The sequence below is a fragment of the Lissotriton helveticus genome, chromosome 5_1 (genome assembly GCF_964261635.1).
Source record: "Lissotriton helveticus chromosome 5_1, aLisHel1.1, whole genome shotgun sequence".
NCBI classification, from domain to species: Eukaryota; Metazoa; Chordata; class Amphibia; order Caudata; family Salamandridae; genus Lissotriton; species Lissotriton helveticus.
In genome coordinates, this window is record NC_136065.1 from 907,640,553 (window position 1) to 907,654,619 (window position 14,067).

At 44.7% G+C, this 14,067-nt stretch overlaps 1 protein-coding gene across 5 annotated transcripts in view; it reads right to left on the minus strand.

Moving 5' to 3' along the window:
* Positions 1–2,372: 2,372 nt before the first annotated feature.
* KCNMA1 (potassium calcium-activated channel subfamily M alpha 1) overlaps positions 2,373–14,067 on the minus strand; it is a 1,543,535-nt gene continuing 1,531,840 nt past the window's right edge. For 3 of the 5 annotated variants that reach the window (XM_078643368.1, XM_078643365.1, XM_078643366.1), the window contains one exon: positions 2,839–3,132. In XM_078643368.1, coding sequence (XP_078499494.1) covers positions 2,978–3,132 — 155 coding nt within the window. In that variant the 3' untranslated portion in view covers positions 2,839–2,977. Of the gene's footprint in view, positions 3,133–14,067 lie in introns of all 5 variants that reach the window. The other 2 variants (XM_078643370.1, XM_078643367.1) reach the window with 2 other exon arrangements.

Consider the following 14,067-nt stretch of genomic DNA (forward strand, 5'->3'; position numbering starts at 1 on the left):
CAGGTGGCAGGGAGATATTGATTGCAGTTTCTACTTCAGGAAATACTTAAATTGAAGCACAAGAACTACCAAAAGGTGTTATTGATTATCAAAAATTCTGAAACATTTGAATGGAAAAATTAGAATTTAACATTTATAAAACTATTTCAATGTAGCATTCCCCCGAATGTATGTATTAATGAGTACCACTTCCCCACTTCCTCTGGAAAATGGTATTTGTGCAGCTGGAAACATCAAATTTACAAAATATATTTATAAAAACCTGAACCACAACCCAAGTGAAGAATTTGTCCAAATGTTGTCAACATTTTTTAAGTAATAAAAGATGCATTTTTAAATGTTAACATTTTGTGTACAGATTCGAACTTAGAAACAATCAAAAAGTGGATCCAGGCAGACATGAAAAGCGCAAATTAGTTGATTAGCTTTAAGACCATCCAGTGGAACTGCTACTTTGACGTGCAGGTGTTTTCTGTATATCTCTTCTCCAGTGCAACCTAGTGAAGATTCATCATCCAGATCTAGAAACCTCTTGAGTTCACCTCACACTCAAGAAGTTCTCAGAAAGAGGCCTCTTACTGATCATGTAAGTAAACATTTAACACAGACGCGATGGAGAAAATAAATGCAAGTTGGTGAGCTGTGTAACTTCAAGCTTTTGTGGCTGTCCTTCCTACGTCAGGTTTGGGCAGGCCCTTATACAATGTCCCTGCCGCCTTTGGCATATTTAGCGTTTCATCTCACACCGGGACGACATACATTGCTTTCGCTGGTCCACACTCTTGGTTGTGTAAGTGCATATTCTTACTTCTTATGAAGAGGATTCTTTGTATGTCAAACAGTCAGAGATCGTCTTACCCTGGGTTTAAAATAGGACAATTGGGGCAACAATGCTGTAGAAGAAGCACAGCCCAAATCCTGCTCTACCTTGTAGGCTTCCCCTACGTTAACTACTCTAAGAGCTGGCCTGGTTTCTTGATCCTGCAACCATCATCAGTAAGTGCATACCCCTTTGTGACCGCTTTGCCTCTAAGGCTACCCTCGATTAACTAAGATCTTGACATGATCTGACAGTGCAGTGTGAGCAGTACAGACAGGCGTCAGGATGCTTTGATGACATTTGAGTGCACTAAAACCAAACTCAAATATTCTTTTAGGCCAAGAAAAACAAGGAAAGTGACCCCAGAGGTGAAAGAGAGCCATACACCATGCACCGCCCTTTCTCAAAGACATGCGTCTGTGGGAGTAGTCCTTTACCCGCAGTTTCATCCTTAAATGTACTCTAAGCAAATGTGGTTGGGGTTGGCAAGAGATCTGTGCTAGTCCGTCATAGAACCATTGATACCTTAGGACTGACGCTTTCGCTCACGTCTATTGACCAGACTATGGGTAGCCCCCACACCACTGTTTATTCTATGTTCTTTCATTAGCATTTTAAATGGTCCCTCAAAACTTACACTATACCCCTTGCTGTTCATCTTTTGGGCCAGCCCAAAAAGAAGGTTTTATTTTTGTCTATGTCCCACTCATAAACAATAACTTGCTTTATATCCTCGGATTGCAACATGCCCCATGTTACAACACTCCAAGCCCACCAATATCGAGCAGATCTTGATAGAAGTGTAACTATTACATTCTTACTCTCTGCCACAGCAGGGCAGACCATGACATAACAACAATTATTACTACCTATCGGTTGAGGGTAGACTACAACAATCATTTTTTGTGTAGCGATGTAGTGTAGCATACATATTACCAGATGAGAGCTAGTAGAACATAGCATAGCTTTAGGTCACCTTTCTTATTACTATAGGGCAGACCAGGACCTTCCTGTGAAAACATACTCTACTCACCAATATATGGCATACTGACACATGATTTCAGTGCTCACTTCCAACCTTTAAATTGCAAGCCATGCCATAGTTGCAATTATCATGTCATTTTCTAACGGAGGAAGGCAGACTATAGTCAATCATTTTGCATTTACATGGAAAAAAACATGAGTATGGCTTTTGGGTCTGGACCATTCCGCTTGTAGGCCTGAGCCTTCTTGTTGCTCCCGCATGCCATGCTATTACCAGATTCTGGAACAGTTCCTAATGTTACATAAGGAGGCTCAGTTGACCAGACACTCTTCACTTTGGAGAAACTCTTTCTCCAGACAGGCATTGATATATATTGATCTTTACACAGTGTTTGCATTTCGGTACTATATCATGATATGTAGAACCCCGCATGCGTTCCAGGAGCCAGTATTTTGCCTCGCTTTTCACTGAAGTTCACTTGGCCAAGTTATCATTCAGAGCCTTTGCTTCAGATGGCGAAATATGTTTTAACAAGAAACACTTAATTCGACAAGAATAGGACGTTCAACCTTGAAAATAAAGAATTCCCATTTATTCAGAGCTGGTTATACACGTCCTCCAGTGATGAAACACATTTGTGAGCATATTTTTTTAGATTTTGGATTTTTTTTAAAATACATGTTAGATATTTTTTCTCCTGTTTTTTATCTTTTCTTTTCTTTTTGTTTGTCTCTCCTCTCTGGGTCCTTCTCCTTTATGAGACAGAGATGGAAAGATGAGACGAGCTTTTGGGAGAATGGCCACCGAACAACCATAAATCCAAAGGGAAGATACTCGACAGTGAAAAGAAAAAAAATATATTCTCTCTTCTAATAAATAAAAATAATTTAAAACGCTAGAGGCTATACATGACTATTTTTGATTATGTTCATATATAAATGAAATATCTTTTTATTTGTCCAAAATACATGGAAGCAATATTCAAGGCAGACGTAGTGAGCGTTCCATCTACCGGTGTCGGTGTTTCTTTAATCCTCCTGTTTATTTGTAACACCTTTGCTCTGTATAAACTTTCCACTTGTGATTCGGTGAGTAAGAGAGAAATGAGTCACATCCACCAATTTTATGAAGTTTATCGGACTTTAAAAAAATAGTTCTGTTCTTCCCGCCAGTCAACATTCGTCCTCCACTTCCCGGATTGGTGGGATCAAACTGTTGGTCGATTTGTACTGGTTGATTTGGTTGGCCATGTGACTGTTTATGGGCTTGATCTGCAGGTTCCGGGTATAGGCATTCTCCGGCTCATCTGTAAACCACTTCTTTTCTGCTACAGATGGGGAATCGGAAGGCAGGGAAGCAAATCCAAGCGAGAGGAAAAGAGGGACAAAGAGAAATGCTATTAGATGCCAACAAAATAAACTTGACAAGCAATTGCAATGCTTCATATTCTGTTCTACATAGTTCTGGAGGCGTTTCAAGGACTGGTTTTCTAGGATCTTGGTTGTGGGAAAGTCAGATATGGCCACCACCCCTCAGATGATTTGCCCAAGTCATGCAATGTTATGAGCATTTGGCTCCAATGGTCAGATCCAAATGAGGAGTCATCCCTGGAGATCCTCCGGTACCAATACCAGTTATCCAAACTTGGATCTCTTAATCACGTACCCAGCTACTGTAACTCTGAAGAACCTGTATCTAACTTCTTTGCATGCATTCAAAGGGTCCCCGAATCCATGTGTTATTTTCCCACAGTTTGTTGCCCACTTATTTCTTTAGGTCATTCCATTTCTCCTGTTTTCTAATTCTCTTTGCTGCTGGTGCATTCAGTAATGAGTAAATGTTAAACTTCAAGACCTAATGCAATGCACACAGATTCTTCTCCCACACTGCTTCCTCACCCCCAAACTCCAACAACAAACCCCAAATGAATTGCCCTGCTTGGCCAGTTTGTGTTTGCCATGCATGACACACATAACCATCACGCTTCAATCAAAGTAGAATGGAGGCCTAGAAGTATTACCGGCTACGCTGTGGAGCCTTGCCACAATATCTCGGCTCAAGATTACACTTCTCTCTGAAATCTGCAAGAAAGCATGAAGTGCTTGTCTTTTTAGAACGCGCTCTGAATCACGTGCTGGCTAGTAGATGCCCACAGTACTAGTAGAGTAGCCTCCGACATACCATCTCATATGGTCAATTTAGTCTTACATTCACTTCAACACGCATTCAATGTGCCCATGCATTTACGTATACATGCATTCACTTTGCTCAAATACTCATTTATCCTGGAACTAATGCAACCTACTTGAACCCTGCCTGCATATTCAGTTGTTCATATATTAAGTTTACTACCCATCCCCTTAGTAATATATTGTAGACTTACAGATACAATAATTCATAAATTCAACCTGCTCCTTATGTAATGTTATTGCGAATTTATTGAGTTCACTCAAGGTATCACAGCAATATAGAAGATTAACCCCCAGATGCATCAAGAACCCATTTTGCTATTCCTTAATAGCGAAAAATAATGATTCGCTATTAAGGAATAGCAAAATGCAATGCATGAAGAAATCACTAAAAAAATAGCGATTTCTTAAAATTCCTTAATTGCGAGTCGTAATTAAGGAATACCTCCCCATTCATTCCTACGGGCCTAGAGGCCCATAGGAATGAATGGGAAGGCATTCTCAATTTGCGAATCGCAATTAGCGAATCGCAAATTGAGAATGCGATTTCAAGGGTGCAGGGGTGTCCAAAGGACACCCTGTTGCACCCCTGAAATTGATCTGTGCACATATGTTGCGAACACACATGCCCTTAGGGCATGGGTGTGCGCTACAGGATACTTTCAAAAATGCACTTTAGTGCATTTTTCAAAGTTTTTGCAAATTACCATGAAGTTCAACTTCATGGTAATTTGCGAGCCCTATTAGCGAAATTGCTATTTTTTAAACTTTAATGCATTGCATTTAAGGAATCTCAATTTGAGATTCCTTAAATGCAAGTAATCGCAATTTTGCGATTTCTTAGTTTGCGATTTTTGCATTTGGGATGCATCATCCCAAATGCAATAATACCGGTCGCAAAGGGGCAGATTCTGGGAATCTGTCCCTTTGCGAGCGGATTCTAGCTTGATGCATCTGGGCCTAAGTCGTAAAACAATAAAATACTGGTTCATGAGCCCAGACCTTAGGGCCTTGTGAATGCCGTGTCTTGGAAGCATGCACTTTGAAAGCATGGCCACCAATTCACGTAGCCAAAACTCATGGAAGCATTGTTGAAGAGAAGTCAAGAAGTGCCTGAACAATATTTAGAGAAATTGTGGTGTAAAAATGCTGATCCAAAGCTTTAAACTAAGCACCTCTCTTGCTGCAGCATCTTGAACACAATGCAGCAAGCTGCTCAGTTACAGATGGAGGACTCAATAAAATACCATTCCATTGGGCCTAAGGAGATGAAACCAAGGCCTTTACTCATGAGAGTGAGTTGGCCTAATGGCTAGGGCGGTCGACCTCGAATCTGGGGAACCGGGGTCAAGTCTCTGTAATGACGCTGACCATCCTTTGATTCTGGGCAAATCACCAAATCATCCCCCTGCCTAACAAAAATGAATGTATCCTCATGTAATGCAACAGATGCTATGTAAAGAGCTCTGATACCCGATACCTTCGGGTCAAGTTCGAGCTATATAAAACTCTGTAAAAAATAAAAAATTAAAATTAAAAAATGAGACTGAATGAGGCAGGTAAACTTAATTAATATGGCGATGCTACCGCCTATGGAAGAAACAGGCTGTCAATGTTGTATTGTCACGAGGGCAGCAGTGACCACTTTAAATGGAGTCGAAATGATGGCCATAGTTGGGCTGGTTTAATTAAACGTGTATATTTTAATCTCCTGAGCTGGGAGTGAATCAAATAAGCTTATGCCAATAGCCATAATGCTGCTCCTGACAGTCTCTCTTTTCAAAGGCACCGATGGACAAAGGAGAGTTTATAGAAGTTAGGGACTAATGTATGTCTTTTTGACGGTAACAATAAATGTACATCTTTTGTGCATCACAGGGCCAACACCACCTACTGCCAACAGAGCTGAGGTCGCCCTTCTTTGACTGGAGATGTATACTAAACCACAACTGTGCAGTGGGTGTTATTCAACACAGAGGTTCATTCCATATGTACCTCTGCTTATAATAGATACATGCTCTCCTCGTCCATTCACTTATCCAATCATTCAGTCACTCACATTTTGAGATAGGCATACAATGGTAGCCCACACACACATGCATTCACCTGCATGCTCACCTGGTTTTACATCCCTTTAATCAGACGTTCAGCCTGCTCATCAATTGCACCAATGTACCGCACATGTCAATTGATGCGATTTAGAGCCAGAAAGTCTCGTGACATGTCATATGTACAAGGGATAGTTTCATACATCCACTGAAATGATTAATCATACCCCTTCTTATGTTTCTTATTAATTCGTGCCTCGTTCCCTTTTCTTTCTGTTTTGTGCTCTTTTCGGAGTTGAAAATGACTCATAAGAGGACCTACTGCTTATGCAGCGCCTAGGCCTTCATGTCTCTTTTGAAGCGCTTTGGTTAAAAGTGCTTAAGAAGATTTTCTAACTCAAGACCTTATTTGAAGTGGTTTCATTCAGGGAAGGTTTTCCCTCTGGCTAACCCGGTGCTCTTTCTAAAAGACGTAAAACACTGTCCCCCCCCCCCCTCCCCCCCCCCACGAAAAGTATCCACCTATTTTTAAAAAGCAGAGCACGAAGACCCTGGAGATTTCTGTTAATTAACAGGTTTTGGTGCAGTTGATCTTTTCTTTTTGTTGTTTCACACGTGCAGCTCTGGAGACGCACCGAGCCGACTTGCGTGTAAAATACAGCTATGCTTTAGGGACTCGGCGACACTTTTCCTATGAATGCCACTAAAAAGTGTAGCCGACTAAAAAGGTGTGAAATCCGAAACAGGCGGGAATTAGGTTGTTGACACGGTTTACTTCTTTCTTGAGTTTGTCGGTGACCATCTAAGTATGGAAAATAGGAAAAAAAACTTAAACTGCTTCTCCCCAACAAATTCGTGACCCCTCCCTCCTAAAATAACTAATGTTCCTGGATACACATCCTCCTCAACCTTCAACGAGCCTAAACATCATTACCTCTGAAATAACTCCATTTACTCCTTTAACCTCTGTAACAACTTTCCATCGCTATCTCCGAAGTATTTCGTCCATCTACTACACCATCCTTTATATATTTTTATACTGTATTTTTTTTTAATGTATTCCTTTAAACGCTGCTGTGCAAAACTGTAAAGCGCTCTGATACCTTCGGGTCTAGTTTGCACTATATTAATCTCGAAAATCAATCAATCAATCAACAAATAAACCACATAGGTGCTTGTGTGCTTACTTGGGATGAACCGGACATTTTCGAGACGTCAAGACTTATATTTGCATTTGACTTAATAAAGAACAAGAAACCTGGCCTAACATAGGGGCCTATTACGATTGCGTTTTTTCCGCATTCTCCGGGCCCGCGGAAGCCACCGCCAGCCCGGAGGATGCGGAAAGACCGCAGCGGACCCACCAAAGACCCACCGCCACATTAGGATGGCTGGTGGGTCCTGGTTTCCGTCCGCAGCTTTTCCGCCGCGGTTGGCTTACAACCACGGCGGAAAAGCTCTAATATGGTGGCGGTGTCTCTCAGACACCGCCGGCCATATTAGGATGGGTTTAAAAAAATGCTTTTCCGCGGCGGGTTTTCCGCCGTGGAAAAGCATGTGGAACTTCACTGCGGGGGCCCGTTGCGGGCCCCCTGGGTGAAGGGGGGGTGGGGGGTGCACATGGGGGGTACCTATGGTACCCCCCTGCATTTGTATGCAGAAATCGGCAGGCACCGCACGGTGCCTGTGCTTTCTGCATACAAATGGAATGTATGCATTTTTACCATTGCGGCAGGTGCAGCTTGAAGCCACACCCGCAGCAATGGTAAAAATAGAGGATGTGACCGCTAGGGTGGCGGTCACATCCTAATTGGACAGGAGGGAACTCCGCAGGCCATGCGGAGGTTCCCTCCTCCTCTATGGTCGCGGACGGACTCAAATGTGTCCGCGATCATAATGGGTCCCTTAATACAGTGGACTATATTGTTAATCCACTGTGTGGCAAGGACGGGGTGGAGAGGGACTACATACGGTGCCACCCAGACCATTTTCCCACCCACCTGGGCTTTTCTGTTCAGCGACATTTAGGACCACTTGGAACATATATTTCAGTTGAGTGGAATAAATACAATGTGGTTGTCCACCTTAAGGCACCTGTGGCTCTCTTTCTGAGGGTGGGTGAGGTCCCTGTGAGCTCTCCCCTCACAATCCAGGGTTCGATATCTGCCAGTGGCTGCTACCACCCATATGTGGCAACATACTGATCTAGATAACAGCAGTGTTTGCCCTCAAAGTACCAACACCACAATAGCAAATTGCCATTTGAAGTTGTATTTTTTCAGGTGAAGGGTCCTTATTTGCTTTTGTGCACATAAGGCTCAACCCACAAATCCGCTGGAAGTTACAGGTGGGGACTGACACAGTTGTGAGATCCCCACAAGTGTGAGTCCTGCTTGTAGCACCTTATATTTGTGTTATGAGGTGCTAGTGCCCGTCTGGTGCTATCCAGAAGTATTCCCAGATGAGAGAAGGCTTCATCCTCCTACTAACTATAACTATCTAGGGGGGTTTATCTCCGCTTTTTTAGCTTTAAAAGCCAAGAACGCGGAGCTAAAATTATCTCCCTATTACCTAGCTGTCGCTAACACCAGTTAGCGACAGCTAGTAGGAGATAGCGACCATCTTGGGCCCCACTTTGCATGTCAGAGAAATTTATCACTAATGACATGCAAAGTGGGCGTGCCAAGATGTTAGCGACTGGAAACAGTCGCTAACATCGCTATCTCCTATTACCAACTTTTGAAGATATTCGCACTAAGCGCGAATATCTCCAAAAGCTAACACCTGCCCTGAGCAGTTCTTAGCCATGTTATCCAATGAGAAGTGGATAACATGGCTAAGAGCATTAGCTCGGTAATGCCTGAATATCGCTGACTTTTCAGCGATATTCATGCATTGCGGCCTATTTTTATCGCATTTGCGATAAACCTTGGTAATACCAAGGTTTATCTGCGATAAAAATCGCCGCAGGTCGGCGGTACATTTTTGTCTCTAACCAAGCAATAGCGATAATTATCGCTATTGCTTAGTAATATGCCCCTAGATTCTTCCACTCCACAGCAAACACAATCAAACACCAACCTTGTATTACATCAACATTCATTCTCATGAATTCAGACATCAGCTCTGACATACAGGGACGCGGACCCTGGACGCTACAGAGCTTTCACCCTATTCCGGAACGAAGGCCTGGAGGTGTTCGGTCGAAACATTTTAGAAATTTGCTAGAGCTAGATCACTAACCGATACTTGATGCATAAGAACTCTCTTAAAAAGACACTGAGTCTCAGGGTAATCTGAAATCTATTCATATTTGAGAACTTACAAAGTCCAAGCCCAAGGCTCACGAAATAGTGTGGTACTTAAATCACTTACATGCCTGAGGTGATGCTCAGTTTACAGATTTACTGTGCCGTCCAATAGTTCTCCAGTTGTCAGGGACAGGAAAATGCTAGGTTATAAAATTAATATGCATGTAATGCACATTTGCCACTGGAAACACTTTTCTGACCAACAACTCTTGTTATTACTGCATGACGGTGCTGTGATTAGATATATTTTGCAACCTGGTGAAAGGGAGCATGGGGATCACTTTTTGAGGATTGGGTGAAGCTGTTAAATTTATTTTGAGTATTATGTTAGGTGGAGAAGTGTGGCTCAGTGGTTAGAGCGGCAGACCCTGATGCAGAAGTCTGGCCCGGGACCAGGGTTCAATTCCTTGGGCTCAAAAATTCCACGGACCTGATAATTCTCGCCTCAGTGCCTATTCCAATCACGGAGTCCCACTCTGCAACTCTGGGCAATAGCTTGCTTAATCTCCACAACGGCCCCCACCACGCTAAGGATGCCTGTCCTCCACCTTGTGGGTGCCCAGGAGTGGACACCTCACAGGGAAAGCCAGGATGGGTTCCACATCGGTATTCGTACAAGCGCCTTGAGACCCTTGTGGGTGAGTAGTGCGCTATACAAGTATCAATTTACATATGTTAGTGATGTTGCCCGCACTGTTGCTGAGATGCATGTCTATATACACTTGGTGTGTGTTCACACGTGGTGTGGGTGTCCCAAGGGCTTGTGCATTAGGCCCCTTTGAGTATGGATTTTGTGGATGACCTTGTGTTTGTGGAGGGGAGTGGAGTGGTGAGGCTCACTGGTTAGAGGCGGCAGACCCGGAAGCAGAGGACGGCCTGGGACCAGGGTTCAATTCCCGACGCACCAGGGTCAGCGGACTCGATAATTCTCGCTTCGGTGCCTACCCTAACCAGGGATCACACTCGGCATCTCTGGGCATTAGCTTGCCTCATCTCCACAACGGCCCCCCACATACACCGGGGATGCCTGGTTTCACCTTGGAGATACCCAGTAGGGATCATCTCACAGGGAAAGCCAGGACGGGTTCCCCAGTGGTCTACAGCGCCCTTTGCTGGGGTAGCCATGCGCTTTACAAGACAACCTAACATAACATTTGTGTTGGATACTCTCATATTTATTAGTTTGATAATGGTGGTTTCTTGTGTAGCGTAGTGGGGTTGTCAGCCAGGAAACTGTTCACGCAGGGAAGTGAGGCAGGTTTTTGGGGTGTGTGTGAAGAGGGGCAGACATGGAGGTTCCAGGGCAGAAAGAATGTATCTGTGGTTTTGAGAGCCATAGGCGTGCAGTTTCTGCTGTGGGGTTTCTGGTTCATCCACATGGTTTGAAGACAGAAAACTGGAGAGAAGAGTTGGCACATAGGTGGAAGTGAGCTACAGCCAAAGGATCAAAATGTGATGCAGGGAACTCTCAAGTCGAGACCCAAAGTATCAAAACGCACTGTGAGAGCGCCATGCCTGAGAACTCTAATGGTTAGGCTCCAGATAACATCATGTTTTCAGGTCCAGGACATCAGTGTGACATGATGAAACATGGCCTGTCACTCTAAGGTCTGGCCCAATGAATCTGACTGTGCTCTGCTACCCAATTTTGCACTGCAATACTTTGCCACTGACTACAGGAGTTTAAAGATTTTTAGTTATCACAGCTCTTTGTCAAATCTTGGGTTTAATTCTTGGGGGCATATTATCAACGGCCAGCGATAATTATCGCTGGCCGCGCTTAGCGATAATTTTGTTGTCGCAGGCTATCTCTGGAATTTATCGCCCTGGTAGCGGGTTATTAACAACGCGTTTCTCCAGGGCGATAAAAATTCCAGAGATAGCGACGTTATCGTCGTTTTGCAGGGAACATCGCTGGTTTTACAGCGATGTTCCCTGCAAAATGGCGTTAACCTTGCTGATACAAACCACTGGGTCGTATCAGCATAATCCACCCCAATGTTAGGGATAGGTAAGTCTGCATTTTAGCAGACGTTAGTTTTTGGAGAAAACAGCGGTTTTCTCCAAAAACCAATGTGTGCAAAAATGCTGGGGCAGTCTTGTAAATATCGCAATGTGAACATCAGCGATATTTGCAAGGTAGTCCATCCGGGGTATGCCCAGTGACGCCCACTTTGAATCTCATTAGAGATGCAAAGGGAGGCGCTGGGAAAAACTGTGCTAACATGCGATTATGCATGTTAGCATCCTCTTGTAAATAGGGCGATAGTTTTATCTCCGCTTTTCTGGCTTTTTAAGCCAAAAAGGCAGAGATAAAGCCCTTGTAAATAGGGCCCTTTGTTTTTTTAAGTCTGGAGGTAAAACTGTGAAGTCTGCAACACCTTGCCAACCCTGAGAATTCCGAGACATGCATTTATCCCACAATCTTCTGCCCACCTCTTGAAGCTGGTGTTTCCAGAGATTCTACCTGTGGCGGGAAAGAGAGCAACAGTTTTGGCCAGCAAATTATGCAAAAATTCACGTTATGCGAAATTTCTGTGCAAAGTTTTGGGCACCTTTTCCGCGCGGGGATGGTTAGCTACTGCCATCCTCAGCATCCAGCTATCCCATGTTAATGACGCCAAGACCAGAAGGCATCACCAGCTGCCGCCACAACCCCGTTATGCATATATATTTCCACTCCCATGTAGAGCTGGTGTGGGCTGAACTGCCCCTGACCCCTGCGCTTCCCTGCATACCTGCAATATTACAATTATGCTACTTTGATTGCACCAGATTGGACGAGGCCGGGCCTCATTTTGCACCCAATGGGTAATGCAGCGCTGAAGCTAACTGATTAAGGGCCTTAAATTACCCTTCGTGACAGGAAGATAAAGTTGCAATGTGTTTTGGGATGATGTACGGCCTTGCAGGCCGCAGCGCCCCTCTCCGCGCTCATTTATCTCTTTGTCAAGCGTCAGGCATTTTATTTTCAAGAGCTTCCCTTCCACAGATCTATTAAAGTCATCAGGAGAGCTGAATTATTAAATGGGGTTGACAGGCTCGTGCTCCTGGCAAGCCGATGCGAGTGTGTGCGCACTTCTCGGTTCTTTCTGCCCCCTCAGTAAATAAAGTGCCTCCAGTACTCCAGTACCAGGCCCCATCCGAAAACGACCAGCAGGTGGTACCAGACCCCCTCAGAAAACGACCAGCAGGTGGTACCAGACCCCCTCAGAAAACGACCAGCAGGTGGTGCCAGACCCCCTAAAAAAACTACCAGCAGTCAGTACCAAGCCCGCTCAGAAAACTGCCAGCAGTCTATACCTAGCCCTTTCAGAAAACTACCAGCAGTCAGTACCAGGCCCCCTTCAAAACTACCAGCAGTCGGTACCAGCCCCCTTGAAAACTACCAGCAGTCGGTACCTGGGCCCCTCAGAAAACTATCAGCAGTCGGTGACAGGCCCCCTCAGACAACTACCAACAGTCAGTACCTGGCCCTTTCAGAAAACTACCAGCAGTCGGTAGTAGGCCCTTTCAAAACTGTACCAGCAGTCGATACCTTGGCTCTCTCAGGAAAGTACCAGCAGTCTGTACTAGGCCCTTTCAGAAAACTACTAGCAGTCTGTACTAGGTCCACTCAGAGAACTACCAGCAGTCTGTCCCTCACCCTTTCAGAAAACTACTAGCAGTTGGTACCAGGGCCCCTCAGAAAGCTACCAGCAGTGGGTACCAGGGCTCCTCAGAAAACTACTAGCAGTTGGTACCAGGGCCCCTCAGAAAGCTACCAGCAGTGGGTACCAGGGCTCCTCAGAATACTACTAGCAGTAGGTACCAGGGCCCCTCAGAAAGCTACCAGCAGTGGGTACCAGGGCTCCTCAGAAAACTACCAGCAGTCTGTACCTGGCCCTTTCAGAAAACTACCAGCAGTGGGTACCAGAGCTCCTCAGAAAACTACCAGCAGTCGGAACCTGACACTTTATGAAAACTACTAGCAGTCGGTACCAGGCCCCTTTTGAAAACTACCAGGAGTCAGAACCAGACCCACTGAGAAAATTACCAGCAGTCGGTACCTGCGCCCCTCAGACAACTGTCAGCAGTCGGTGACAGGCCCTCTCAGACAACTACCAACAGTCAGTACCAGGCCCCCTCAGAAAACTACCAGCAGCCGGTACCAGGTCCATTCAGAAAACTGCTAGCAGTTGATACCAAACCCCATTGAAACGGTACAAGCAGTCGATACGTCGGCCCCTTCAGAAAAGTACCAGCAGTCAGTAGTATCAGCCCCTTCAGAAAACTGCCACCAGTTGGTACAAGCACCCTTCAGAAAACGACACCAGTCAGTACCAGACCCCTTCAGAAATCTACCAGCATTCGGTAGCAGAACACTTCAGAAATCTACCAGCATTCGGTAGCAGACCCCCTCAGAAATCTACCAGCAGTCGGTACCAGAGTCCCTCAGAAATGGACCAGCAGGCGGTTCCCCATCCACTCAGAAAAGTACCAACAGTCGGTACCAGGCCTGACATCTATGGACTATCCATTATTCAGGGAGCTTCGATATGATGTGTGGATTGAGGGACCCCCTTGACGGGAACACTTTTAATGGTTGTGTCCTATATGAAAAGGAAAATATGGGCATGAGGGTAACAATGGTGTACTGTCGGCAATTGGAAATCGCATGAATTTATTGGAGGGAGGAAGACACTTAAAACACAAAGTGGGGACTCGCACTGCA